At 54.9% G+C, this 26,630-nt stretch overlaps 1 protein-coding gene and 1 pseudogene across 7 annotated transcripts in view; one reads left to right on the forward strand and one right to left on the reverse strand.

Moving 5' to 3' along the window:
* The first annotated feature begins 7,782 nt into the window (after positions 1–7,782).
* The window catches only part of Aspscr1 (ASPSCR1 tether for SLC2A4, UBX domain containing), a 43,569-nt gene continuing 24,721 nt past the window's right edge, over positions 7,783–26,630 (forward strand). For 2 of the 7 annotated variants that reach the window (XM_070031675.1, XM_070031672.1), the window contains exons 1-4: positions 8,969–9,189; positions 9,850–9,905; positions 16,441–16,555; positions 19,483–19,583. In XM_070031675.1, the coding sequence (XP_069887776.1) occupies positions 9,088–9,189; positions 9,850–9,905; positions 16,441–16,555; positions 19,483–19,583 (374 nt within the window). In that variant the 5' untranslated portion in view covers positions 8,969–9,087. Of the gene's footprint in view, positions 7,907–8,017; positions 8,142–8,968; positions 9,190–9,849; positions 9,906–16,440; positions 16,556–19,482; positions 19,584–21,955; positions 22,092–26,630 lie in introns of those variants that run through there. The other 5 variants (XM_070031674.1, XM_070031673.1, XM_070031670.1 and 2 more) reach the window with 5 other exon arrangements.
* LOC138833206 (thymosin beta-15A pseudogene) lies at positions 10,631–10,766 on the reverse strand (annotated as a pseudogene).

Here is a 26,630-nt window from a genome sequence, read left to right on the forward strand (position 1 = left end):
TCCTGATGGAAAAGGAGTTCAGAGAAGCTGAGAAAACCCGGGATCTTCACCTTGGTTTACTCATTCTGAAGTCCGCACTTGACATTCCACCATGGCTGGGTCGGTTTAAAGGCCATGTTTGAGATTGGCTCAGGACAGCGGCTTCATTATCCTGAAGTGTCCGCTCAGATACCCAGGCTGTGAAGGCAGACTTGTTCTGGATTTCAGCATGGGGCAGGAGCCTGCCCCAGGAGTCCTTCTCCCTAGGCGTCTTATTCCGGGTCTCCGCAGAGAAATGCTAACTTCCAGCTTGGTGGCGTGGCTGTGCAGAATGCTGCACGCTGTCCTGGCCTTGAGCCACTTCCTGGCAGGGAGATCCTGGCAGGGCCTGTGACCTCTCTCTGTACCCCCATTTCCTCTACTTTAAAGCGGGGGTAATGACCGTACCTCTGTCGGAAGGTTGTGAGGGATTATGGGAGCCCATGCGGAAAGTGCTCAGCAGGGTCGCTGTTAGGATTGCCAGTGAAATTCCAGGACCAGTGAAGAGCGTGCATATTATATTCTCCAGTATTTGTTTGTAACAAGATTTAGTCTACACAGTGAACCACAAGTTTGTGTTTTGGTTTATTCAACACAAGTAGCAGAAGCAAAAAGGACTTAAGCCAACCTTCCCTGGAACTTAGTCCTCCTCCAACCCAAGACCCTCTGCCCCCCCACCCCCTCAATGACTGACAACTCTGAAGCCAAGGGACTGGGACCCACATGCTCCAAGACTCCTCATACCCTTTTCTTCCTCCCAGCTCAGAAAACAACAGCAACAAAATCACGACAACCTGGCTTTGTTACTGTCCAGGGCCAGCTTCTCCTCTGTGCCTCGGATGTCCCCATGGAGTTTTTAGTGCCCCAGGCCTGGTGAGATCTTCCCAGAGGGCAGGTCCTTGAAGACACGCCGTGCTAGGCTTCTGCTTTCAGGACATCTGCACCAAGACCAGAGGCCACCATGGTGCTAATGGTGTATGGCCAAGACTCGAGATTCACCTGCACTGCAGATGCTCCCTTGCACCCACTGGGTGGCTATGGGCAAAAGCCTGGAAATGGCAAGTGCTAGTGAGAACAGGGAGAAAGCAGAGCCCTCGTTCACTACAGGTGGGAGAGTGGAGTAGTCGTCCGCTGCCACAGACACCAATTTAATGACTTCTCAGTAAGTTCCACACAACACTGACATAGGACCTAGCAATTCCAATCTCTAAATGAACTGGAAATAGGTAGCCAGAGACTGGCGGTGGCTCAAGCCTATAAATCCCAGCTACTTAGGAAGCTGACAGGTGAAGACCACAGTCTAAAGCCAGCCTTGACAGCAAAGTCTGTGAGACTTAATCTCCAGGTTCCAGCACTGGTTACCTCCCCGCCCCCCCCCCCAAAAAAAAAAAAGAACTGGAAACAGGTGTCCAAACACAAGTTTGTATAGGAATATCAACAGTAGGAAGTGGTGCTGTGGCTCAAGTGATAGAGTGTTCACGTTGAGCTGAAGAGCACAGGGACTGCGCCCAGGCCCAGAGTAAAAACCCCACGACCCACCTCCCCCCCCCACAAAAATAGCACAGTAGTCCTGTTCTCAATGACAAAAAATGGAAACTAGCCAAAGGTCTATCAGCAGCTGTGGCATATCTCTGCAAGCGAGTGCATTTCAGATACAAAAAGGAAGTCTGACACTTGCTACAATCTTGAAAACACCATGCTAAGTGAAATAAGTCAGACACAGCACAGCACACATGGCATAATTTCATTGATATTAAATGTCCAAAATAGGCCACACAGAGTGACCACTAGTGGGTGGAGGCTGGATTTATCTCTGAGGTGATGGAAATGTTGAAAATGGATTGTAAGCGGGCACCGGTAGCTCACGCCTGTAATCCTAGCTAATCAGGAGGATGAGATCTGAGGATTGCGGTTCAAAGCCAGCCTGGGCAGGAAAGACCATGAGACTCTTCTCTCCAATAAACCACTAGAAAACTGGAAGTGGTGCTGTGGCGCAAGCGGTAGAGCGCTCGCCTTGAGCTGAAGAGCGCAGGAACAGCGCCCAAGCCCAGAGTTCAAGCCCCATGACCCACAAAAAAAGAAAATGGATTGTGGTGATGGTTGTACAAATGGTGACCATACTACATGTAGAATTGTAAACGTGGAGGTAGCTTGAGACTTGCCTTGCTGCCGGGCCGCAGGTGCAAGCTGGACACCTCAGCCGGGGCACACGGTGTGCCCTCTGTCTGGCCTCCGCTGCGCCGCTGCCAGGGGGGACCGGGTGCTGGCTCTCTGCCTTTGCCTGGCTCTCAGCCCACTTTGTGACGGGAGCTTAGATCTGGTGTCTGCCCAGTGGCAAGGTGGCTTGGCAAAATGTAAACCCCACGTTCAGAGCAGTGCCCCCCGAGAGCAGGACGGGCACAGTTTGATGCCGAGGTTCTGGCAGGAGAATTGGGGGGCCAGGAATGCACAGACAGGTGAGCACAGTTAACCGATGGGAATTCTGAGCCTCACCTTAGCAGTCAGAAGTGCAGTTCTCCGGATGAAGACTCAAGAGAGACCTTGTGGGAGTGAGTACCGAGGCTCACGCACGTGGTCCAGGCTGGTCAGTAGGTGCTGGGAGGAGAGGTGCTAGGGGCCAGATAGCCAAAGGGGGCCGTACTTGAGACCTGCAGAACCCCACCCGACAGGCCGGCGGGGCCGGCAGGACTTGGTGTCTGTCTGGGCCTGGGCCCCCCCGCCCCCCCCCCGCTGAGCTCTCACAGCAGGTGTCGGCCTTCTGGGGACCAGCTGTTGTGTACTGGCCTCAGGAACCTCACTTCACAAAGCCACCTTGGCTCTGTGGGCCTCTGAGGCCCAACTGAGCGGAGAAACTGCAAGCCACGCCTCCCCCCATGGCATGTTCTGGGGAGGCCCGCTCCTGGTCAGCTAGAAGCCTGGGCCCCAGGGCCAGGCCCGCAGATTCACGCCATGCAAGCCCCCTTTGAGTTTCCACAAAGCCACCCTCACTGGACACCCCTGCCCTGAGGGAAGCCCCTCCCCCCGGGCTGACTGGCAGCAGGTAGGAGGCCGGAAGCCACCTGTGGTCAGTCTAGGCCAGAGGAGGGGAGAGGACATGGTCGGGTGTAGGGTCAGACCAGAGCCTTCTGCTAGAGCGGTCCCTGGCTCCTCGGCCGGCCGACACTGGGAGCGGGCACTCCGGAAGCGCTGGCTCTGGTTATTCAGGTGGTCTCTTGATGGGAGTGGCCTTGGGACCATCTGACAGAAAGAGAGCCCTACTCCTCACCCAGAACTGCAGCAGCCCAGGGCTAAGTGCCCTCCCACAGAGGTAGAGGAGCCTGAGTACCACCTCTGCACTGTACCTCCAATGCTGCCCGCCCGGCCTGCTCTAGGCATCTCCAGCCTCAGGCTCAGACCCCTGAATACCTTTGACCGCCCCCCCCCCCCCCAACAACCCACTGTGGCTGAGTTCTGCCTTTTCCCACTTCATTGTCTGGTGGAGAGGCCCACTGGGGGTGGGGGGAGGGATGGAGGGTCTGCTGCATGTTGGTCTGCACTGACATGGGCTGTCAGGGAGGGGAGGGTCAAGGGTCCTCGAGGGAAAACTGGGGGGGAGATGTGGGCATGGGAAGGGCTCCCCTCAACTGGTGCTGGGACTGCTTGGGATTTGGGGGCACCCCTGAGGTTCCCAGTGTGGGTCCTGCGCTTTGCTGGGCAGATGTGGAGCTCAAGTTCAGGGAGGTCAGAGGCAATCTGGAACCCAGGGCCCCGGAGCCTGCTCCTCCCAGAGGCTCAGCGGGGCCGGGCTGATGGCAGGCCTGACCCCAGCCATCCAGCTGCCCGTCCCGGTCTCCAGAGCAAGGTGGCTGCCAGCCAGGGAGGCTGGCTGGGCATGTGACCCCAGCCCTGTGATCTGCCTGCAGGCCTGCACGTGGCCTCTGGGGAGGCCGAAAGGAACCCTTAGATCTCACCACCGGGAGCCTTTCAGCACCGCCAGGGGCAACAGATGCTTCTCTTAAAGGGGCCTGCCGTGTTTAATTCAAAGCAGATCCTGGGAACAGCTGCCTCTGGAGCAGCGGGAAGGTTTGCTGGGGCTGTCCTCCTCCTCCACACCCACCGCATTTGCTCTCAGCACGGAAGCCTGGGGGGGGGGGGCTGAGAACCTGAGCTGGAGCTGGGGAAGGTGTGTTTCTTCACACGCTGTCTTACGGGAGCCTCATCCGTTTGTCAGAGGGAAAATTGAGGCTCAGTGGGCTCCTCACGCAGGGGGTTGACTGTCCTGCCATTCTGACAGGTGGCCACATGGACATGAGCTTCCCTTAATGAAGTTAGGGTGCAGCCTGTCCTCCAGGAGTGCCTGCCTGTGGCACCAGCAAGAGCCTGGAGAGCAGAAGTGCTTCTCAACTAGGTGTCAAAACTCAACTGTGTGCCGTTTACAAGTGGGCCTGGCCACAGCCCCGAGCCACTGGGATGCCTGAACCCTGGGACATCCTACTAAACAGCCACCCACCGGGAATCATTGGAATCATTGTGTTTCCCCTGCTGGGGAGGAGCTGCAGGGAATGAAGACAAAGGATGATCTGGGAAGGTCGAGTCAGTCACTGGCTGTGTGAGAAGAGCTACAGCTGAGTCCTCTTATCACCCTGACATACATTCACTCATATTTGCAAAGACAAACAGCCCCAGCAGACCAATTATGACCTGCTTATCTCCAATTAACCAGCAGGAAACCAGAAGTGGTGTTGTGGTTCAAAGTGGTAAAGCAGTAGTCTTCAGCAAAAGAACCCAGGGGCAGCATCCAGGCCCCAAGTGAGAGCCCCACAACTGACAAGGAAAAAAAAAAAAAGGTCACAATCTAATGATAAAAAGAAGTAGGGTGCAGTGGGGTATGCTTGAGAGCTCAGCACTCAGGAGGAAGAGGCAGGATTGTGATTGAGGCCAGTCTGGGCTAGAGGGACGGTCAAAACTTCCTCCAAGAAAGAAAGAAAGGCTGGGATGTTGGCTCAGTGGTAGCGTGCTTGCCTCCCATGCGTGAGACCCTGGGTTCGATTCCTCATTACTACATAAGGAGAAAAAAGCTGGAAGTGGCACTGTGGCTCAAGTGGTAGGGCTCTAGCCTTGAGCTAAAGAGTTGAGGGACAGCGCCCAGGCCCAGAGTTCAGCCCCCATGACTGACAAAATAAATAAATAAAAAGAAAACAAAAAAGAAAGAAAGAAAGAGCTGGGTGCTGGTGGCTCACGCCTGTAATCCTAGCTATTCAGGAGACTGAGATCTGAGAATCATGGTTCAAAGCCAGCCTGGGCAGGAAAGTCTGTGAGACTCTTATTGCCAATAAAGCACCAGAAACTGGAAGTGACACTGTGGCTCAAGGGGTAGAGCCTTTGCCTTAAGCTAAAGAGCTGAGGGACAGCACCCGGGCCCAGAGTTCAAGTCCCATGACCAACAACAACAACAACAAAAGTTTGGGAAATGGGCCGGGCGCTGGTGGCTCACGCCTGTAATCCTAGCTACTCAGGAGGCTGAGATCTGAGGATCGCGGTTCAAAGCCAGCCCGGGCAGGAGAGACCGTGAGACTCCTATCTCCAATAAACCACCAGAAAACCGGAAGTGGCGCTGTAGCTCAAGTGGTAGAGCGCTCGCCTTGAGCTGAAGAGCTGAGGGACAGCTCCCAGGCCCAGAGTTCAAGCCCCATGACCGACAAAAAAAAAAAAAAAAAAAAGTTTGGGGAATGGGAATGTGGCTTAGTGGTAAGAGTGCCTGCTTAGCATGCATGCAGCCCTGGGTTCAATTCCTCAGCACTACCTACACAGAAAAAGCCAGAAGTGGTGCTGTAGCTCAAGTGGTAGAGCGCTAGCCTTGAACAAAAGCAGCTCAGGGACAGCACGTAGGCCCTGAGTTTAAGCCCAGGACTGGGGAAAAAAAAAAAAGTTTTGGGCTCAGCCCCGTGCTGTGCTGCTGGGTCATGCCTGTAAGTGTATTCAGGGGCTGGGAAGGTGGCTCAGTGGTAGAGTGCTTGCCTTGCATGCATGAGGCCCTGGGTTCAATTCCTCAGCACCACATAAGCAGAAAAAAAAGCTGGAAGTGGCGCTGTGGCTCAAGTGGTAGAGCACTAGCCTTGAGCTGAAGAGCTGAGGGACAGCACCCAGGCCCAGAGTTCAGGCCCCATGACTGACAAAAACAAACAAAAAAACAATACGTATTCAGGAGGCTGAGAACCAGAGAGCTAAGGTTCAAAGCTGCCCTGAGAAGAAAAGTCTGATTGTCTCTAAAATAACCAGCCCAAAGATGGGTTGTAGGGGTTGGAGCAGTGTGGCTCAGTTGGTAGAGCACTAACCAATGAGTGAAAGCGTCAGGTACTAAGTTTGAATCTCAGTCTCTGAACAACAACAAAAAAGCTGGTTGAAAGCTTGGGCACCAGTGGTTCATCTCTGTAATCCTAGCTACTCAAGAGGCTGAGATGTGTGGATTGAGGTTCAGGCAGGAAAGTCCTTGAGACTTTTTTTTTTTGGTTGGTCATGGGGCTTGAACTCTGGGTTTGGGCGCTGTCCCTGCACTCTTTAGCTCAAGGTGAGCATTCTACTGCTTGAGCCACAGCGACACTCTAGGTTTTTAAGTGGTTTGAGAGTCTCATGGATTTTCCTGCCTGGGCTGGCTATGAACCGAACTGTGACCCTCAGATCTCAGCTTCCTGAGTAGTGAGGATTACAGGCGTGAGCCACCGGTGCCCGGCTATCTTGAGACTCTTATTGCCAATTAACCACCAGAAAACTAAAGTGATACTGTGGCTCAAAGTACTAGAAAGTTAGCCTTGAGTGAAAAAGAGACAGTGGCTCACGTCTATAATCCTAGCTACTCAGGAGGCTAAAATCTGAGGATCGCGGTTCAAAGCCAGCCTGGGCAGGAAAGACTGTGAGACTCCTATCTCCAATAAACCACCAGAAAACGGGAAGTGGCGCTGTAGCTCAAGTGGTAGAGTGCTCTCCTTTGAGCTGAAGAGCTGAGGGACAGCGCCCAGGCCCAGAGTTCAAGCCCCAGGACTGACAAAAAAAAAAAAAAAAAAAAAAAAAGAGAGAGAAAGAAAGAAAAAGAAAAAGCTAAAAATAGCTAGCTCAAGGCATGGCAAGTGGTAGGGCTCTAGCCGAATGAACAGTAGAGAGGCCTTGTGTTAAACTCTAGTAGGGGGACTAGGAATGTGACTTAGAGGTAGAGTGCTTGCCTAGCATGGATGATTTGATTCCTCAGTAACATATACACAGGAAAAGTGGCGCGGTGGCTCAATTGGTAGAGTACTAGGCTTGAGCAGAATCAGCTCAGGGACAGTGCCCAGGCTGAGTTCAAGTCCCAGGGCTGCCAAAACAAACAAACAAACAAACAAACAAAACAAACCTCATACACACGCAACAAAAGCAAGCAAGCAAACAGTCTCTAGTACCAGCAAAAAATAAATTTGAGGCCAGTCTGGGCCTCACTGATAGCTTATCCAGCAATCTGGAGGCCCTGGGCTCCATTTCCAGCCTGCGGGGTAAGGTAGGAGGAATAATGAACTCGTTCATGATTTGATGCCAAAATTGTTGGGTAAATGGTTATAGGAAAAACATGCTATTTGCAGTCTCAAAGAATTACCCCACACCTGGCTTATTTACCCCACAAGGAACAAGAGACCTTGACCATGGTGTGCCCTGGCTGACTCCAACTGTGCCACCAAAGGGTCAAACTTCATGTCGTTGCCGCCAGGGCGAGCAGCCTGCAGCTGCTGCCCCACATGATCACCTGGAGCATGTGGTCTGTAGGACGGTCAGAAGCAAACAGACCCACACTTCGAAAATGTCACAACAGACCCACTAGTGATAAGACTATGTGGGTGGCCCTGTGAGGGCCCAGGCTGGGCAGAGCCCACAGTCTGTGGAGGTGAGTGGCAGTCCTGTGGCTTTCCCAATTGGTCCCATCTCCCTGCAGTTGCTGGTGTTTGTCAATACACAGGTGTGAGTGTGACACGGATGTGCTGTCATGTGTCATCAGCAGCACCCACACAGGGAAGGTGTTGGAAGCCTAAGCAACACCGATGGTCTTCAGGCTCTGTGTACCTGAACCCTGGCCAGGAGCCAGGACACACCAAGACAACCTGGCAGATGGAGGACGCACGGTATGACCAACATACCATGGCTGGAGTCATGGGGGGAGAACAGGTGTCCAGAAGAGAGTTCAGGGTTCAGCCCGTCCACCACCGAGGGCACCCGTGTGCCAGGCTGGCTACGAATGGCGGCTGTGCTGAGGGCATTTCCTTCCGGGGGCTGAGGCTGCGGCTCCAGTGGGTCCCTAGAAATCCCCTCCTGGCGTGGGGTGTGTCCAGGAGAGTCCTCACAGCCCCACGGGCCCAGGGCAGAGCTCAGTGGTTCTGGGGTGTGCCCACCTGTGCCCACCTTCCCACTTTCGGGCTTAGAGGCGCTTCAAGGCACCCACCAGAACACGCGCAGGCCTTCCCTCCGCCCTCCCCCCGGGCGGGGGGCACAGCGCGGTGGAGGAGGCCAAGTGAAGGAGATGGCCGCGCGGGGCGGTGAGCGGATGTCAGGGTGCTGGGGTGCGGTGCGATGGGGTGCGGGTGAGCGGCTGTCAGGGTGCAGGTGAGCGGATGTCAGGGTGCTGGGGTGTGGTGCGGTGGGGTGCAGGGCTGTCCGGGTGCGGTGGGGTGCGGGGTGCGGGTGAGCCGCTGTCCGGTGCGGTGGGGGGCGGGGTGCGCGCGGGCCAGGAGGATTTTAAAGGCCCGAAGCGGGGCGGAGCCGCGGCTCAGCGGGCGATCCCGGAGGCGGGCCGGGAGCGCGGGCCGGGCGGCGACCCGAGCCCGCTGGCGCCCGGAGGTGGCGGCGCCCGGCTGGGACTCGCGGCGAGCCTCGGGCCGCGCGGCCGGAGGCGCCCCGGGCCCACAGTGGGTTTGGGCGCCCGCGGAAGGGGCGTGGCCTCGGGCGGGGGCGTGGCCTCGGCGGCCCCGGAAGTGCGCCGGGCCCGCCCCGGCGGCCGCGTGGCTTGGCGACCCGGCTGTTGCGGCTGAAGTGGTTTGAAGGCGAGCGGGCCGCGGGTCACGTGAGCGGAAGATGGCGGCCCCGGCGGGCGGCGGGGGCTCCGCGGTGTCGGTGCTGGCTCCGAACGGGCGGCGCCACACGGTGAAGGTGACGCCGAGCACGGTACTGCTGCAGGTGCGACCGCGGGCCCGGGGCGGGGGTCGGGCCGCCGGGCGGGCGGGCGGCGGCCCCGGGCCGCGGGGCGGCGCCGCGGGCGGCGGGGCGGGGCCTGCGCCGGCCAATGGGCGCCGCGCGGCCGCTGCGGGGCTCGGGGGCCGCGGCCCCGCGGGCGGCGCCGGGTCTCCCTCGCGAGCGCCCCGGTCCTCGACGCCCGGCCGGCCCCGGCCGCGCCCGCCGCGCCCCGGCCGGCCCGCCGGCCCGCGGGGGGAGCGGGGGCTGCCTCGTCACGCGCGGCCCCGCGCGCGGCCCCGCGCAGCTCGCGACCTGGCGTGAACCAGACCCGCAGGGCGCTGAGCCCGGGCGCCCGCGGCCCACGGCACCGCCGGCCCGGCCTCGCTGCGAGGAGGGTCGGGGCCGGGCCGCTGTGCCGCGGGCGCCCGGCGCGGCGGGGTGCGGCCCTGGGAGGGCGGAGAGCCGGGCGCGGGCGGCCTGCGGCCCGGGGCGGGGGCCGAGGCCCGACCCCTCCGCACGGGGAAGGAAGGGCGGAGCCGCGGGGGGAGTGCCCGGGAAGGGCCCTGCCCGGCTGTGGGCAGCCAGTGGCCGGCTCGGTACCCGCTGGCCTTTGTGACTGGGGCGTGCGGGGCTCACGCGGGGCTCACTGTCCTCTGTCTCCAGGTTCTGGAGGACACATGCCGGCGGCAGGACTTCGACCCCGGTGAATATGACCTGAAGTGAGTGTTCAGGGACTCGGCCTGGGCTCTGTGTCTGGCTGGGACGCGTCGGCCTCTTCTTTTCCAGTTCTGAGTGACTCGGGCTTACTTGGAATGTTCTGGGGGAGAGCCCTTCTGAACTTCCTCCAGCTCTGGGTGTTCAGGTGCTTCTTGGTTTGTGTTGGTATCACTGAGTTTTTTCTTTCCTTTTCTTTTTTTCCCCTGGTTGGTCATGGGACCTGAACTCAGGGCCTGGCGCTGTCCCTGAGCACTTTTTTGCTTAAGGCTAGCACTGGACCACGTTGAGCCACAGTGCCACTTCTGGTTTTCTGGTCGTTATTGGGAGATAAGAGTTTTACAGACTTTCCTTTTTTTTTTTTTTTTTTTAACTTTTAATGCTTTATTGTAAATGAAAATCAAGAGACTACAAAAGTATTATGAAGCAGAAGGCACCCATTGTAGGTTAAACTGACTCACTCTGTAAGGGACACAAGGACCACACCCACAAAGGTCATCAATAGTGAGATTACTGACAGCACGTCGTCATCTACCTTCTGAAATTTCACTTTAAAAACAAATTTAAGGGGGCACTGGCTACTGTTGACTTCTTAGCCAGGGAATATAGAAGAGATATCATCTACAGGTGACTCAAGTCTCCACAAACACAGAGTTTTACAGAACTAAGCCTAAATTAAGCAAGAATGTCCAGTGATGCTGAAGCCTGCTCTTGGGAGGCAAGCTGCATTTTAGGATGTTTGATCACACTCTTCCTCCTGCTGAATAGGTTCCTTTGAAGGAAGAGTGTTTTTCCTCAGCATTAGTTATCTTCAGTTTTGATCTGTCAAACTTCTCCACTTCAGACATGTCTGGCTTATCACTCATCTTTTCTTTTTTTTTTTTGGGTCCGGTCATGGGGCCTGAACTCTGGGCCTGGGCGCTGTCCCTCAGCAATTCAGCTCAAGGCTAGCACTCTACCACTTGAGCCATGGTGCCACTTCTGGCTTTTTTCTTTTTGCTTATGTGGAGCTGAGGAATCGAACCCAGGGCCTCAGGCATGCAAGGCAAGCGCTGTACCACTGAGCCATCTTCCCAGCCCCTTATCACTCATCTTGACTGGAGGCCTGGTGGCCCCTGTGAGGACACTGGCAGGGGTAGAACACTGGCTGGCTCCAAGCCGGTTGGGTCTCATAGACTTTCTTACTGGAGCTGGCTTCAAACCCTGATCCCCAGATATCAGCTTCCTGAGTAGGTAAGATTACAGGTGTAAGCCACTGGTGCCCAGTTTATATCACTCAGTTTTTTTTTTTTTTTTTTTTTGTTTGTTTTTGGTTTGGTCGTGGGGCCTGAACTCTGGGCCTGGGCCCTGTCCCTCAGCTATTCAGCTCAAGGCTAGTGCTGTACCACTTGAGCCACAGTGCCACTTCTAGCTTTTTTTTTTCTGCTTATGTGGTGCTGAGGAATCGAACCCAGGGCCTCATGCATGCAAGGCAAGCGCTCTACCACTGAGCCACCTTCCCAGCCCTATATCGCTCAGTTTTTACCTCCATTTTCATGTAGCCTACTCTTAGTGTACTATGGGAACACTTGTTCAGTACCCTCCAGATAGTCTGATTTCACTGAGCATCTTTAGCTTATATTTGCAAAGGTCTGTGTACCAAGCAAGGCCATATTCACAGGTGTTGGGGCCAGGGCACTGGTGTATCTTTGTTGAGGCAACTCTGCCAAGGGTTTTAGTGCATTTAGTTGTATAAGTTCCTGGACAGGGTGCTCTGGGGGCATTGAGCTAGTCATGGAGAAATAGGGAGAAATCCTGCGAACTAGGTGGAGCCTGGCAGCCCTGGGTGCCTGGGATTCCATGGATGGCTCATTGATCTGAAGAGGGCCTCCATCAGATCCTAAAGGAGTGGAAGACAGAGAAATCAGGATACCAGTAGTGGAGGAGTGCAGAGGCCCAGGGAGCCTGCTCTCTTGGCCTTGGGTTCATTGCCAGGTGGGATTGAGCGGCCCCAGTCTTCCTCCTCCTCTCTTGGCCATCTGACAATCTCAGAACACACGATCTTAATGGACTGGCTCTCCCCAAACATCCTGTTACTGTGCCCGCTCTCTGTTCCCTGTTGACCTGTCTGGTCCATGCGATGTGTCTGTTTGAGCCAGTGAATCCAAGTTAAGTCAGTTCTTCTGAAACACACTGTATTAACCTTTCCTACGTCTCTCTTAGTTCTCCTTGGGTCTTCTGTCCTTTTGGCACTAGACATTTTTTTTTTTCTTCTCAGTTGTGAAGCTTGAACTCTGGGCCTGGGCGCTGTCCCCGAGTTCTTTAGCTCAAAGCTAGCGTTCTACCATTGAGCCACTACGACACTTGTGGTTTTCTGGTTGTTTATTTGAGATAAGAGTCTCATGGACTTTTCTGCCTGTGTTGGTTTTGAATCGCGATCCTCAGATCTCAGCTTCCTGAATAGCTAGGATTCCAGGCGTGAGCCACTGGCGCCCGGCTGGCACTAGATGTTTTATGTGGCAGTTCCCAGGTTCCTAACATTGCTGAGGATTGTTGTTAATGTTGCAGCATTCTCATTCTTCAAAACACCATTAGGAAGTGGAGCACCAGTGACTCACACCTTTAATCTGAGCTACTTAGGAGCCTGATTTCTGAGGATCACAGTTTGAAGTCAGCTCAGGCAGAAAAGTCCCCATGAGACTCTTACCTCCAAGTAACTACTCAAAAGCCAGAAGTGGTGCTGTGTCTCAAAGTGGTAGAATGCTAGCCTTGAGCAAAAAGAGCTCAGGGACAGCACCCAGGCCCTGAATTGAAGTCCTGTGACTGACAAAGAAACCCCCCAAAAGTGTGGCGCAAGTGGTAGAGTACCAGCCATGAGTAAAAAACTATTGGGGATGAAAATACAAGGCTCCCGAGTACAAGCCCCAATATTAGCCCATGTGTGTGCGCGCGTGCGCACGCATACACACATACACACACACACACAAAGAGCTGGGGACTGGTGGCTCACCTCTAATCCTAGCTACTCAGGAGGCTGCGATCTGAGGATTTTGGTTCAAAGCCAGCCCTGGGGGCATGGGAAGGTGGCTCAGTGGTAGAGTGCTTGCCTTGCATGCATGAGGCCCTGGGTTCAATTCCTTAGCACCATATAAGTAGAAAAAGCCGAAAGCCGGGCGCTGGTGGCTCACGCCTGTAATCCTAGCAACTCAGGAGGCTGAGATCTGAGGATCGCGGTTCAAAGCCAGCCCGGGCAGGAAAGACCGCGAGACTCCTATCTCCAATAAACCACCAGAAAACCGGAAGTGGCGCTGTAGCTCAAGTGGTAGAGCGCTCGCCTTGAGCTGAAGAGCTGAGGGACAGCGCCCAGGCTCAGAGTTCAAGCCCCACGACTGACAGAAAAAAGCCATAATGGGCAGGAAAGTCCTTGAGACTCTTATCTCCAATAAAGCATCGGAAAACTGGAAGTGGGGGGCTGGGAAGGTGGCTCAGTGGTAGAGTGCTTGCCTTGCATGCATGAGGCCCTGGGTTTGATTCTTCAGTACCGCATAAGCAGAAAAAGCCGGAAGTGGTGCTGTGGCTCAAGTGGTAGAGCGCTAGCCTTGCAAGAGCTGAAGAGCTGAAGAGCTGAGGGACAGCGCCCAGACCCAGAGTTCAAGCCCTGTGACTGACCAAAAAAAAAAAAAAAAAGGACAGTGCTCAGGCCCTGAGTTCAGGCCCCACAACTGACCAAAGAAAAAGAAAGGAAAGCTTTTTCTGATGATTTTGTATTCTTTATCTTATCTATGGTGTTCTCATATGCATGTTGGGGGGATGTGGGAGGAGGGTACTGAATCAGAGGAAAAAGGGTGAAAACATGCAGCAGTGGAGCACACAGGACACCGATGAAAGTGAACTATGCAACTGGTGGGTGGAGATGGGAGTCCTACTGCCTGGCTCGGGAATGAAACCCCTCTGTACATCACCTTCGAAATGACAATAAAGCAATCTTTTAAAAAAGTGAAAAGAAACATAGTTCCAGGTCTTACTTCTGGATGAGTGGCAGAACGCTGTCCTATTTTCTCCTCTGGTGGGCCATATTAGATGTGTCTCATAAATTACAGCCATGCAGATGAGTGTTTTAGAGCCTTCGGTGGGAGTTTTTCTCAGATTTGTGATCTGGAGTTACTGCAGGCTATAAGAGTTAGGATGAAGGGGGGCAAGGTCAGGGAAACTCCTGGGCTGGAGGCTGCAGCCCTGCCTGCTCCAGGTTAATGCACACACACACACACACACACACACCCTACCTACACACACGCACACGCACACGCGCACACACCCTACCTAACTTTACCCTCTCTTTTTGCCTGTCCTTGCAGTCTTTCCAGGGGCAGGTGTTTTCTCCTGTTGGTTCATGGCCTGTGTGGCTTCTGAGCTGATGTCAGGAGCCATATAGTAAGGTCCCAGTTCTGCCATTGCAGGGCCGGCCTGCGTGTTGTCCCTTCCCCTTGGTTTTCTAGTCTTCCAGGCAAGCCAGGCATGACTGTAGTTGTGCTCTCTGGAGAGGGCAGGCTCTTAGAGGCTGTTTCCAAGATGTACTTGAGGCTGCTGTCCTCTTTTCCCGCCCTTGGATGTCTTGGTCTTCCTGTGCTTCTGAGAAATTGTGTCCCTCAGGGCCCAGGAAAGTCTGTGAGCATCCTTTCATACTGTGGGCTCACTCTGTCCTTGATGGGGTCCATGCTGACCCTTCCTCACAGGTTGGGAAGTGCTCAGTCTGCCTCAGACAGAGATGATGGCTGTTGTGGGTTGGAGGGCCTGGCTGTGTGTCTGGTTTTAGCCTGAGTTTGCTTTGAGAACATTGCCATTACAGGTATGGTGTCTACACACATGGCTATCTGTGCTGCTCTCCACGTGTGGCCCATTTGAAGGCCTGAAGGATGGCGGGAAGCAGGAGTGATGGGAGGAGGGTTCTTTTCTTTTTTTGGTCGGTTGTGGGGCCTGAACTCTGGGTCTGGGCGCTGTCCCTCACTCAGCTTTTCAGCTCAAGGCTAGCGCTCTACCACTTGAGCCACAGCGCCACTTCGAGCTCTTTCTGTTTATGTGGTGCTGAGGAATTGAATCCAGGGCCTCGTGCATGCAAGGCAAGCACCACAGAGCCACCTTCCCAGCCCCAGGAAGGGTTCTCTTTCTTTCTTTCTGCCACAGTGCTACTTCTAGCTTTTTCTGTTTATGTGGTGTGAAGGAATTGAACCCAACACCTCATACATGCAAGGCAAGCTCTCTACCACTGAGCCCCTTCCCGGCAGGAAGGGTTCTTTTTTTTTTGGGGGGGGGTCCGGTCATGGGGCCTGAACTCTGGGCCTGGGCGCTGTCCCTCAGCTCTTCAGCTCAAGGCGAGCGCTCTACCACTTGAGCCACAGCACCACTTCCAGCTTTTTTCTTTTTGTTTATGTGGTGCTGAGGAATCGAACCCAGAGCCTCATGCATGCAAGGCAAAGGCTCTACCACTGAGCCACCTTCCCAGCCCCAGGAAGGGTTCTTTTTGTTTTTGTTTTTGTTTTTTTGGGTCCAGGTGGTGGGCCTGAACTCTGGGCCTGGGCGCTGTCCCTCAGCTCTTCAGCTCAAGGCTAACGCTCTACCACTTGAGCCACAGCGCCACTTCCGGCTTTTTTTCTTTTTGCTTATGCGGTGCTGGGGAATCGAACCCAGGGCCTCAGGCATGCAAGGCAAGTGCTCTACCACTCAGCCAACTTCCCAGCCCTGGAAGGGTTCTTTTTGACTGGTGGCTGTTACCTGAACGAGAGCCACTGAGGTAGCGGGATACTTGGGCTTCATCTGATAGATGTTTGCTTGTGTGTTTGCTTCTGAGGGTCTGCTTCTGGGCTGCCCCTGTTTCAGGGTCTGGGGATCCTGCCCTCAACTTTTGTGTTACAAAGAGGCTCCAGCTGCCGCCTTGCAGCGTGGGTGCGTGGTTCTGTACTTGCAGCATAGGTGCGTGGTTCTGTACTTGCAGCATGGGTGCGTGGTTCTGTACTTGCAGTGTGGGTGCGTGGTTCTGTACTTGCAGTGTGGGTGCGTGGTTCTGTACTTGCAGCATGGGTGCATGGTTCTGTACTTGCAGCGTGGGTGCGTGGTTCTGTACTTGCAGCGTGGGTGCATGGTTCTGTACTTGCAGCGTGGGTGCTTGGTTCTGTACTTGCAGCGTGAGTGCGTGGTTCTGTACTTGCAGCGTGGGTGCTTGGTTCTGTACTTGCAGCGTGGGTGCGTGGTTCTGTACTTGCAGTGTGGGTGCGTGGTTCTGTACTTGCAGCGTGGGTGCGTGGTTCTGTACTTGCAGCGTGGGTGCGTGGTTCTGTACTTGCAGCGTGGGTGCTTGGTTCTGTACTTGCAGCGTGGGTGCATGGTTCTGTACTTGCAGCATGGGTGCGTGGTTCTGTACTTGCAGCGTGGGTGCTTGGTTCTGTACTCCTTCCTTTCTGAAGGCCACTGTTATGGGGGCAGCTGGGTGGGGGTCACCCTGGGGCCTGGCCAGTGTGGGCGTGCGTCAGTGTGCAGGGCAGCGTATGACTATGGTCTGTCCTGCAGGTTTCAGAGGACTGTGCTTGACCTCTCCCTCCAGTGGAGATTTGCCAACCTCCCCAACAATGCCAAGCTGGAAATGGTGCCCGCCTCTCGGAGCCGTGAGGGGCCAGAAAACAGGGTAGGTGGCTGGCCATGCGGCTCCTCGAGCTTGCTTGCTGCTGTGGGGGACTTCTGGAGGGCAAGATGGGTCCTGCAGTGAGCCAAACAGGGTCAGCCCGGGCCTGACTCATTCTGTCTTCCTGGGTGAGGCCAAAGTAGTGTTTTCACTTAGTAATGACTGGGGATTGAGTGCTTATCTGTTTACTCCTTTGGTGGGTAGATGGTGCCACGTCCATCCGTTGTTGTCAGTAGCCTTCCCCCGCAGCCTGACATTTCTGCTTCTAGGCCCTGTGGAGCCCTGGCAAGGGCAGCTGTCGCGGCTCGGTCTCAGCATCCGGGGGGCCCAGGCTTTGCCAGCGTTTCCCTCACGGCTGGCCGGGCTCCAGCCACAGCTCTGCCGCTGGCTGTGACTTCTCCCTAGGTTGATGTGAGCTCCTGGAGGCATCAGGAGCTCCAGCTGTAGGTGCAGACCTCCCCTCTGGTGTGATGCCCTCTGTACCTGCCATGGCGGTCCTGAGCCGCCGTGCTTCTGTATCTTCTCTGTACGATAGAGAAGAATGAGGTTTGGTTTTGGTTCTGGTCGTACTGACTGTAATCTCCTTCCTCAGTCCTTTTTACTATCTTTTCACATAGGGTCTTAATTCTGTTTGAACCACAGTCTTCCTATTTATACTTTCTGTATAACTAGGTTGACAGTCACATACCACCATGCCCAGCTTTTTTTTTTTTTTTTTCTGATTGGTCATGGGGCCTGAACTCTGGGCCTGGGTGCTGTCCCTCAGTTCTTCAGCTCAATGCTAGTGCTCTACCACTTGAGCCCAGTGCTACTTCTGGCTTTTTCTGCTTATGTAGTGCTGAGGAATGGAACCCAGGGCCTCATGGATGCAAGGCAAGCGCTCTACCACTGAGCCACTTTCCCAGCCCCATGCCCAGCTTTTTATTGACTGAGAAAGGGTCTTAAAACTTTTGCCTTGGCTGACCTTGAACCATGACTCTCTGTCCCTACCTCCCTTGTGGTGGCTGGGATTCTAACTTGAGCCATCCCCTCCCCAGAGCCTGAACTCAGAGCCTGGGCACTATCCCTGAGCTCAAGGTTAGCATTCTACCACTTGAGCCACAGTGACACTTGTGGCTTTTTCTGTTTATGTGGTTCTGAGAAATGGAACCCAGGGCTTCCTGCATGTTAGGCAAGCACTCTACCACTGAGCCCCATTCCCAGCCCCAGAGCTTAATATGTAGCCTAGATTGGCCTCAAACTTGTGATGTCTTGTCTCCCAAATGCTAGGATTCCAGGCATGTGTTAGCTACCATGCCCCACTGGGAAAGAACTTTCCCATCCTCGTCAGGAGACTAGGAAGCTTGGGTCTGCTACTGACGGCTGGCAGGTGATAAGCCAGGAGTCAAGCGCCTGGGGCTGTGGTCTTCTTCCATAACTGCCCTGCTTCTCATCTGCTGGGCACCTTGAGAGCAGGAGCTGGGAGGCTCTGGCCTCCTGTCAGCTGGAGTGGCTGCTTCTCCCTTGTGTGTTTCTGGGATTTAATGTCAGTGTGCACTGGAAAGGGAGGGAGCCACGGCTTAGAGAAGTGAACACTGGGTCCTGGTACAGAGCCAAAGGTGGCCATTGGCGGTCATTTTCTCACAGGAGTAGGTTGGGCTTGTGTCCACGCCCAGGCTTGGTACCCAGTGTGTCTGTCACTTGGCAGAGGGACCAGAAGGACATTCGAGGTTGATCTTTTGAGGCTATAGTGTATGTCCCTCATTGTAGACAAGTAAAATCATTGCACTCAGTTATAGAAAAAAATTCAGCCGGGCACTGGTGGCTCATGCCTATAATCCTAGCTACTCAGGAGGCTGAGATCTGAGGATTGTGAATCAAAGCTAGCCCGGAGCTAGGTGCCGGTGCCTGTCATCCTGGTACTTAGGAGGCTGAGATCTGAGGTTTGCGGTTCAAAGCCAGCCTGGGCAGGAAAGTCCATGAAACTCTTATCTCCAATAAACCACTAGAAAACCAGAAGTGGCGCTGTGGCTCAAGCGGTAGAGCAGTCGTCTTGAGCTGAAGAGCTGAGGGACAGCGCCCAGGCCAGAGTTCAAGCCCCACTACTGACAAACAAAACAAAACAAAACAAAACTAGCTAGCCCAGGCAGGAAAGGCCATGAAACTCTTATCTCCAATGAACCACCACAAAACCGGTAGTGGCGCTGTGGCCCAAGTGATAGTGCACTGATAGCGCACTTGCTTTGAGCTGTAGAGCTTAGGGATAGCACCCAGGCCCAGAGTTCAAACCTACGACTGACCCCCCCCCCTCCAAAAAAACCTCAGAAAACACTATGTATCAAACCATAGTCTGATGGTGCTGGGAAGGTGGCTTAGTGGTAGAGCGCTTGCCTTGCATGCATGAGGCCCTGGGTTCCATTCCTCAGTACCACATAAGCAAAAAGAAAAAAAGAAGCTGGAAGTGGCGCTGTGGCTCAAGTGGTAGAGCACTAGCCTTGAGCTGAAGAGCTGAGGGACAGCACCGAGGCCCAGAGTTCAGGCCCCAGGACCGGACCCACCCCACCCTACCCCCCAAAAATAAAGAAGCACTTCAAACAGTAGTCTGTTGTGCAACAAGTTACCCTAAACTTGGTAGTGCAGCACCAGACATGCACACATCACACAGCTGTGGGGTCTAGTCAGGAAAGCATCCCAGCTCACACCCTAGGGCTGCACGATGGCCCCTGGAAGGCCATCTCCCAAAGGTGCTGCCGGGTGGGGAGCTTGTGGCACTTCCCGGTGCGTGTACATGCCATCTTCGGTCTCCAGAGCCATTGTCTGCTCCCTGGCTCAGTTTCTATGGGAGGCCCCAGGGGAGGTGAGTGCCCTCCTGCGTGGTCCAGGAAACAGCCCTGGGTGTGATGGGGCAGCTGCTTTACTTCCTGGTGAGATCTCTCCTGTCCACCCTCCAGGTCCGCATTGCTCTGCAGCTGGACGACGGCTCTCGGTTACAGGACACGTTCTTCTCAGGCCAGACCCTCTGGGATCTCCTCAGCCACTTCACACAGACCAGGTGAGTATCAGTGCGCAGGCCTCGCTGACAGAAGTGCTACTGTGGTCACCGGCCACTCTGAAACCTACGCCATGCTTCTGGCCAGAGCCCAGGCCCTTTGGCTCTACAGGCCTGGTTGAGAGGACGATTTGGGTCATGGGGACTGTCGGTTACCAGCAGCAGCTGGTGGGTATGGAGTGGCCAGTAGGTTATCTTGCTGAGCTGCCAGCCCTGACCGCCCTGCCTCCCCCTCCGAGAAGAGAATGGTCGTGCCTCTGTCTTGATGAGGACAGAGGAGGCCTTCCAAGGCTTGGGGAGCCATGAGAAGGCAGGAAGGCGTTGAGTGTCTCACAGTGCCTATGTTTCCTTGCATGGAGTTTGTGTTTTGGGGACCCTTGCAAAGAACCAGATAAAAGGGTATGTGATGACTCCCTCACAAAGACTTTGTTGGTGTGCAGGCTTCTTGATCGCCTCTCTTCCTGTGGTTTAATGGTTTAGACTGTACTCTAGAATGTGTAGAAGTGATACCTTTACGTTTTGGCTCTCTTCACTGTGAGGTGGGAATCTTTTGTCAGGTGATGATTATTATCATTATTATTTGTGGTGCTGGGGACCGAATTCACGGCCTTACACTTGCTAGGCAGGTGATCTACCACCTGAAGCACACCTCCAGGCCCTTTTTCTATTGGTTATTATTATTTTTTCTTTTTTTTGCCAGTCCTGGGGCTTGAACTCAGGACTGGGCACTGTCCCTGAGCTTCTTTTGCTCAAGGCTAGCACTCCACCACATGAGCCACAGCGCCACTTCCTGCTTTTTCTGTGGAATGGAACCCAGGGCTTTATGCGTGCAAGGCAAGCGCTCTGCCACTGAGCCACATCCTGGCCCCTGTTGGTTATCTTCACGGTGGGGTCTCGCTCTTGTCTGGGCCTGCCTGGACTGTGAGCCTCCTACTTGTGCTCCCCTTGTTGCCGGGCATTCTCCACTGCATCCAGTGAGGTAGAGCCTCAAACCTTCTTGTGCCTTTGTTTCAACCTGTCCTGGAACTGTATTCTCTTCTCCCCGCCCCTGACCTCCCATCTCCACTTCCCACATAGCTGGGATTACAGGCCTCGCCTTTTCAACTTTTGCTTTTGTTTTTTTGGTTTTGGTTTTGGTTTTGGTTTTGGTTGTGGGGCTTGAACGCAGGGTCTGGGTGCTGTTCCTGAGCTCTTTTGCTCAAGGCTCTACCACTTTGAGCCACAGCTCTACTTCCTGTTTTTGAGTGGCTAATTGGAGATAAGACTTTTCTGTCTGGGCTGGCTTTGAACAGCCTCCTGAATAGCTAGGATTACAGGAGTGAACCACCAGCACCTGATGTGCCTCTTCAACTTTTAATGATTCCAACCAACACAGTGGGAGGCATAGTATTTGCTGTGTGGCTGAGGTGAGTTGTTTGCCCCCTCTGGTCCTCTGTAACTTCATCTGTAGCATGGTTGGTATGAGATGAGCTCATGTGCCTGGAGCACTGAGGAAATGGGCTGACACAGTGGTTTGAGTGTGTAAAAGGTTGTGCCTTATAGACAGGAAAATCTACTCAGGGCTGTCAGGAGCGCCCAGCTCTCTGGTGTGGTGCTTGTGGAGGAGGGTATAGGCTCTGCTGGTAGGAGTCAGTGGTGGCAGTTCTGGTGGAAATGGGTGGAGGATGGGTGTAAGCAGCTTAGGAGAAGCCGTGCGCGGCCGGGCATGGGTGTGGAGGGAGTGCTGCCACTGTGCTCAGAGGCCACGGAGGGGCCAGGCCGGTCAGGTGGTGGTATTGGCCGAGAAGCCTGTGGGGCACTGGTGGAAGCCTGGAAGCATATGGCCACCTGGAGTCGGCAGGCACGGTGCTGTGGGTCGCTGCGTCCTGTCAGCACCCTCTGAGGGAGACCTAGCTGCTCCGGCAGAGGGGCCGGAGTCCTAGTGGAGGGTGGAGACTGTGGTCACTTGGGGTCAGCTGGGTTGCTCAGCCCCACAGCCTGTAATGCCAGACCACTGACCAGCAAGCCTGAGCTTTCTCCCAAGAGCCTGTGGCCATAGCAGAGGACGTGCCAGGACAGAAGGCCTGAGGTTCCCAACTGAGAGGCCTGTGGTTGCAGCATAAAACTTTTAACAGGAAAAGGGGGGGGGGCAGGGAGAGAGAGAGAGAGAGAGAGAGCGTGCGTGCGTGCGTGCGTGCATAACACCTGTAACGGAAAGTGAGGTGTTTAACTAGGACGGTTCTGTAGGCCCCTGTCTGTGGGTCCGAGTCCTGTGTCACTGTGGAACACAGGGCTTGGGGACAGACAGGCTCACAGGGCAGAGCAGGCCCGGACCCCTGGAGCTGGTGGAGTGGTACCCAAAATCCTACTTGTTCTGGAATTCTCTATCTTGCCAGGGTGTCGTGGAACAGTGAGGATAGGACACAGGCGCTCCTGAATGAGGAAGACCCCATTTGCCCTGCACACCTCTCTAGAAGGAGGACACCACAGACCCTGCTGGGACAGGAGGGCACGTTCCCACAAGGGCACGAGGTGGGCACAGACAAAACCGCACACATAGGGGTAGAGTCCTGGCCAAGGCCGTAAGGCGCCAGCCAGCGAGCAGAGGCAAGCGACAGATAACTCAGTTTGAGTTCTGGTCAAGGGAAAACAAACAAGTACAGAAAGTAACTTGGGAAAGATGTGAGTCCCGAGGAAGTGCCACCTGGGCCTGGATGCTGTTCTCAGCCGGTGCCCCGCGTTGGAGTAGTATCAAGAAGTTTGGATCGAGGGCTCCATTTCCTTTGTGATCATCTCAGTCATAATGTGCAGAAACAAAGACAAACCAAGTGGCTCATGTGTCCTAGGGCAGCCTCCAAGTGGTTGAGGGTGCCAGCAGAGCGGGACAGTTCTGGTGTTGTCATCGCCCCTGGGTCTGTGCGCCTCCTAGGAGGTCCAGTTGAAGACACAGTGCAGGAGGGCACGGGGCTGCTTTTCCAACAGCAGTGTGTGCGGAGGTGCTGGGCACTCAGTCAGCCTCTGGGGTCTGGTGACACTGGCCTGTGGGGGATGGATAGTGTGTGAACTTGGGGTACAGACTGATTTCTCCCCCTCCCCTTTTCTTGGTGTCAGTCATGAGGCTTGAACTCAGGGCCTAGGTGGGCTCCTGAGCTTCATTTTGCTCAAGGGCAGTGCTTTCCCTCTTGAGCAACAGTCAGTACCACTTCCGGCTTAGTTTACTTCATTGGCGGTAGAGTCCCACAGACTTTTCTGGCAGGGCTGGCTCTGAACTGCAGTTCTCAGATCTCAACCTCCTGAGTAGCTAAGATTACAGGCGTGAGTCTCCAGTGCCTGGCTTTCCCTTTTTCTTCTGCTTCTTCCTTTGTCATACCGTCTTCATAGAGATGCTCAGTGTTTTTTCCTGTGGCAGACCTGACTAATGCTGCCCGCCGGCCCGCGTGACAGCGCCAGCCCTCAATGCTGCGTGCCGGCCCGCGTGACAGCGCCAGCCCTCAATGCTGCGTGCTGGCCCGCGTGACAGCGCCAGCCCTCAATGCTGCGTGCTGGCCCGCGTGACAGCGCCAGCCCTCAATGCTGCGTGCCGGCCCGCGTGACAGCGCCAGCCCTCAATGCTGCGTGCCGGCCCGCGTGACAGCGCCAGCCCTCAAGTGCTTCCTTGTGCAGCACCAGGCCGCGCCCGGGCGGGCTCTCCGGCCACCACCTCCTTGGGGTGAATTCAGAGGCAGGATTGGGGGACAACAGATAAGGGCTGGCTTTGAACCGTGATCCTTAGATCTCAGTCTCCTGAGTAGCTAGGATTACAGGCGTGTGCTTCTGGCACCCGGCTTTTATTTTTTATTTTTTTTTATTTTTTGTCGGTCGTGGGGCTTGAACTCTGGGCCTGGGCGCCGTCCCTCAGCTCTTCAGCTCAAGGTGAGTGCTCTACCGCTTGAGCCACAGAGCCACTTCCCGTTTTACTAGTGACTTATTGGAGATAAGAGTCTCACAGACTTTCTTGCCTGGTTGGCTTTAAACCATGATCCTTAGATCTCAGCCTCCTGAGTAGCTAGGATGACAGGCATGAGCCACCAGTTCCTGGCTGGTCATTTATTTTAGGGTGAAGTTTTTTTTGCTTTTGTTTTAGTTTTTGTTGGTCATGAGGCTTGAACTCAGGCTCCGGGCCCTGCCCCTGAGCTTTTTTGCTCAAGACTAGCACTCTACCACTTTGAGCCACAGCTCTACTTTTGGTGCTCAGGTTTTGAAAACCAGCATTCATCTCATACTCCACTCTGCTTCTGGCTGGCAGCTGTGAGGACAGCCCTGGTCTCCTGGGCGGTGGCTGACCCTCTGGCTGCCTCTGAGGCCCTGCTCCTGGTGGACGCCCGGGGAGTGGCTTGGGCTGCTGGTTCCCAGCTGTCCCATCCTCTGGCCCCTGACATCCGCCCCCATCTGCCTCCTGTGGGCTTTAGTTTAGGGTGGCGAGATGAGTGCCGCCTAAGTGGTCAGGTCAGGACACTGAGGGGGAAGGGAAGATGTGATCAATTTGAAGGCCCCGGGCCTTGCACCTGGAGAGAGAGCATGCAAGCGTGCACACGCGTGCGAGAGCCGGGGCTTGGTAGGTGGTGGACATTACCAGGCCTGCTTCCTGACAGTCCACCTGGAGGCCACTGGCTGTCACCTGCATGGGTGCCGGTTCAGGGGGCCACTCTAGCAGGAGGAAGGGAACTGGAGGCCAGGCAGTCTCCTGGCTACTGGTGTAATGAAGTCCAGCTTGGGTTCAAAGCAGTGCTTAACCCCTCTTGCCTAGACAGAGCCTGCCCCCCAGACACTCCAGACGCTAGGCAGCCTCTGTCTTTTTCTGCTCCGTGATGGTCTGGCCCAGCCCACCCCTGGCTGCTCTCTGAGGTTTTTTGGTCAATGTCAAAAGTTCGTGAACTGACTTAGAGGGGACTCTGTCTCAGAGGTACGGTGCGTGCTGGCCATCCCACGTGTCACTGTCCCCTCGACCACATCTCTGTCCCTCCTGGCTGCCCGCAGTGTGATCTGAGCCCTTTGAGTAGGAGCTGTGACTGTTGGGAAGGCCAGGTGACTCCCAGGACCCCAGAGCATTGTGGACTGCAGGGTCCCAGGAAGGACAGGATTCTGTCACGGCTGGAGACCTGAGCTGGTGCCCACATGCAGGGCAGTTTTATGTGCCACTAGGCAGCTGACTCTGCTCCTGTCCAGCTGGCTGGGGAGGACGGGGCTTCTTTCCTCAGGACGCTTGTCAGCCCAGCCTCTCAGGTCAGCCATCCCGTACTGAGGCCTTGCTCCTAGGAGGCGCACGGAGCCAGGAGGTGCCGTGCCACGCCCTGCCGTAGTCACAACTCAGTGGTTTTGACGGGGTGTCCATACGGAAGCACCGTAGTGCCAGACTTGTCTTTGGCAGCACTGTGGTTTGTACCAGCCCTGGCCTGGTCAGGCCCAGACAGGCGACATGACATAAAGAGGAGCCGGGCGCCGGTGGCTCACGCCTGTAATCCTAGCTACTCAGGAGGCTGAGATCTGAGGATCGCGGTTCAAAGCCAGCCTGGGCAGGAGAGACCGTGAGACTCCTATCTCCAATAAACCACCAGAAAACCAGAAGTGGTGCTGTAGCTCAAGTGGTAGATTGCTTGCCTTGAGCTGAAGAGCTGAGGGACAGCGCCCAGGCCCAGAGTTCAAGCCCCACAATCGACAAAAAAAAAAAAAAAAACAGACATAAAGAGGGACAGACAGCCCTGTCCCTGGTGCACAGGGCTGTAGGGGCACAGACTGCCTGCTTGTTCAGTGGTCAACGAGGCCTGTACCCACAGCCAGCTCAGTGGCATCTGCGCCCGCCTGGCTGTCCAGTGGCCAGTCAGGGGAGGGACTGAAGGTTCCTCTCTTGTGGCTGGTCTGGTTTTGATTGTTTGTTTGTTTGTCACTATTGGGATTTGAGCCCAGACTTGTATAGGTGCTTTGCTGCTAGGGTATGCTTTCAGCCCTTTTTGTACTTATTAAACTTTTTTGTTGTTGGTGGTGGTCATAGGGCTTGAACTCTGGTCCCGAGCCCTGTCCCTCAGCTCTTCAGCTCAAGGCTAGCGCTCTACCACTTGAGCCACAGCGCTACTTCCAGTTTTCTGGTGGTTTATTGGAGATAAAAGTTTCATGAAGCCGGCACTGGTGGCTTATGCCTGTAATCCTAGCTACTCAAGAGGCTGAGATCTGAGGATCACAATTCAAAGCCAGCCAAGGCAGAAAAGTCAGTGAGACTCTTATCTCCAATAAATCACTCAGAAAACTGGAAGTGGCACTGTGGCTCAAGCGGTAGAGCGCTGGTCTTGAGCTGAAGAGCACAATGATAGTGGCCAGGCTCAGAGTTCAGACCCCACGACCGACAAAAAAAAGTTTCATGGACTTTCCTGCCTGGGCTGGACTGTGATCCTCAGACCTCAGCCTCCTGAGTAGCTAGGATTACAGGTGTGAGCCACCAGCGCCCCGCTTGTGGTACTTACTTATTTATTTTTGGTTGGTCGTGGGGCTTGAACTCTGGGCTTGGGCGCTGTCCCTGCGCTCTTCAGCTCAAGGTGAGCACTCTACCGCTTGAGCCACGGCGCTACTTCTGGTTTTCTAGTGGTTTATTGGAGATAAGAGTCTCACGGACTTTCCTGTCCAGGCTGGCTTTGAACTGTGATCCTCATCTCAGCCTCCTGAGTAGCTAAGCCGGTGTGAGCCACCGGCGCCCGGCTCTTGTTGTTTTGTTTTGGTTTTGGTTTTGGTTGTGGGGTTTGAACTTGACCTGGGCTCTGTCCCTCAGCTCTTCAACTCAAGGCAAGTGCTCTACCACTTGAGCCATAGTAACACGGCTTTTTCTGTTTGTATGATGCTGAGGAATGGAACCCAGGGCCTCATGCATGCAAGGCAAGCGCTCTACCACTGAGCCACCTTCCCAGCCATAGGTTTGCCATTTCTAGGATGACAAGCCCACACCACTACAACCAGCTTCTTTTTGTTGAGATGGAATCTCATACCCCTTTTTTTTCCAGGCTGGCCTTGAACTGTGTTCCTTCCATTCCCTTCCATGCCTTCCAC

The sequence above is a fragment of the Dipodomys merriami genome, unplaced genomic scaffold (genome assembly GCF_024711535.1).
Source record: "Dipodomys merriami isolate MVZ:Mamm:240054 unplaced genomic scaffold, mDipMer1.0.p SCAF_202, whole genome shotgun sequence".
NCBI lineage: Eukaryota > Metazoa > Chordata > Mammalia > Rodentia > Heteromyidae > Dipodomys > Dipodomys merriami.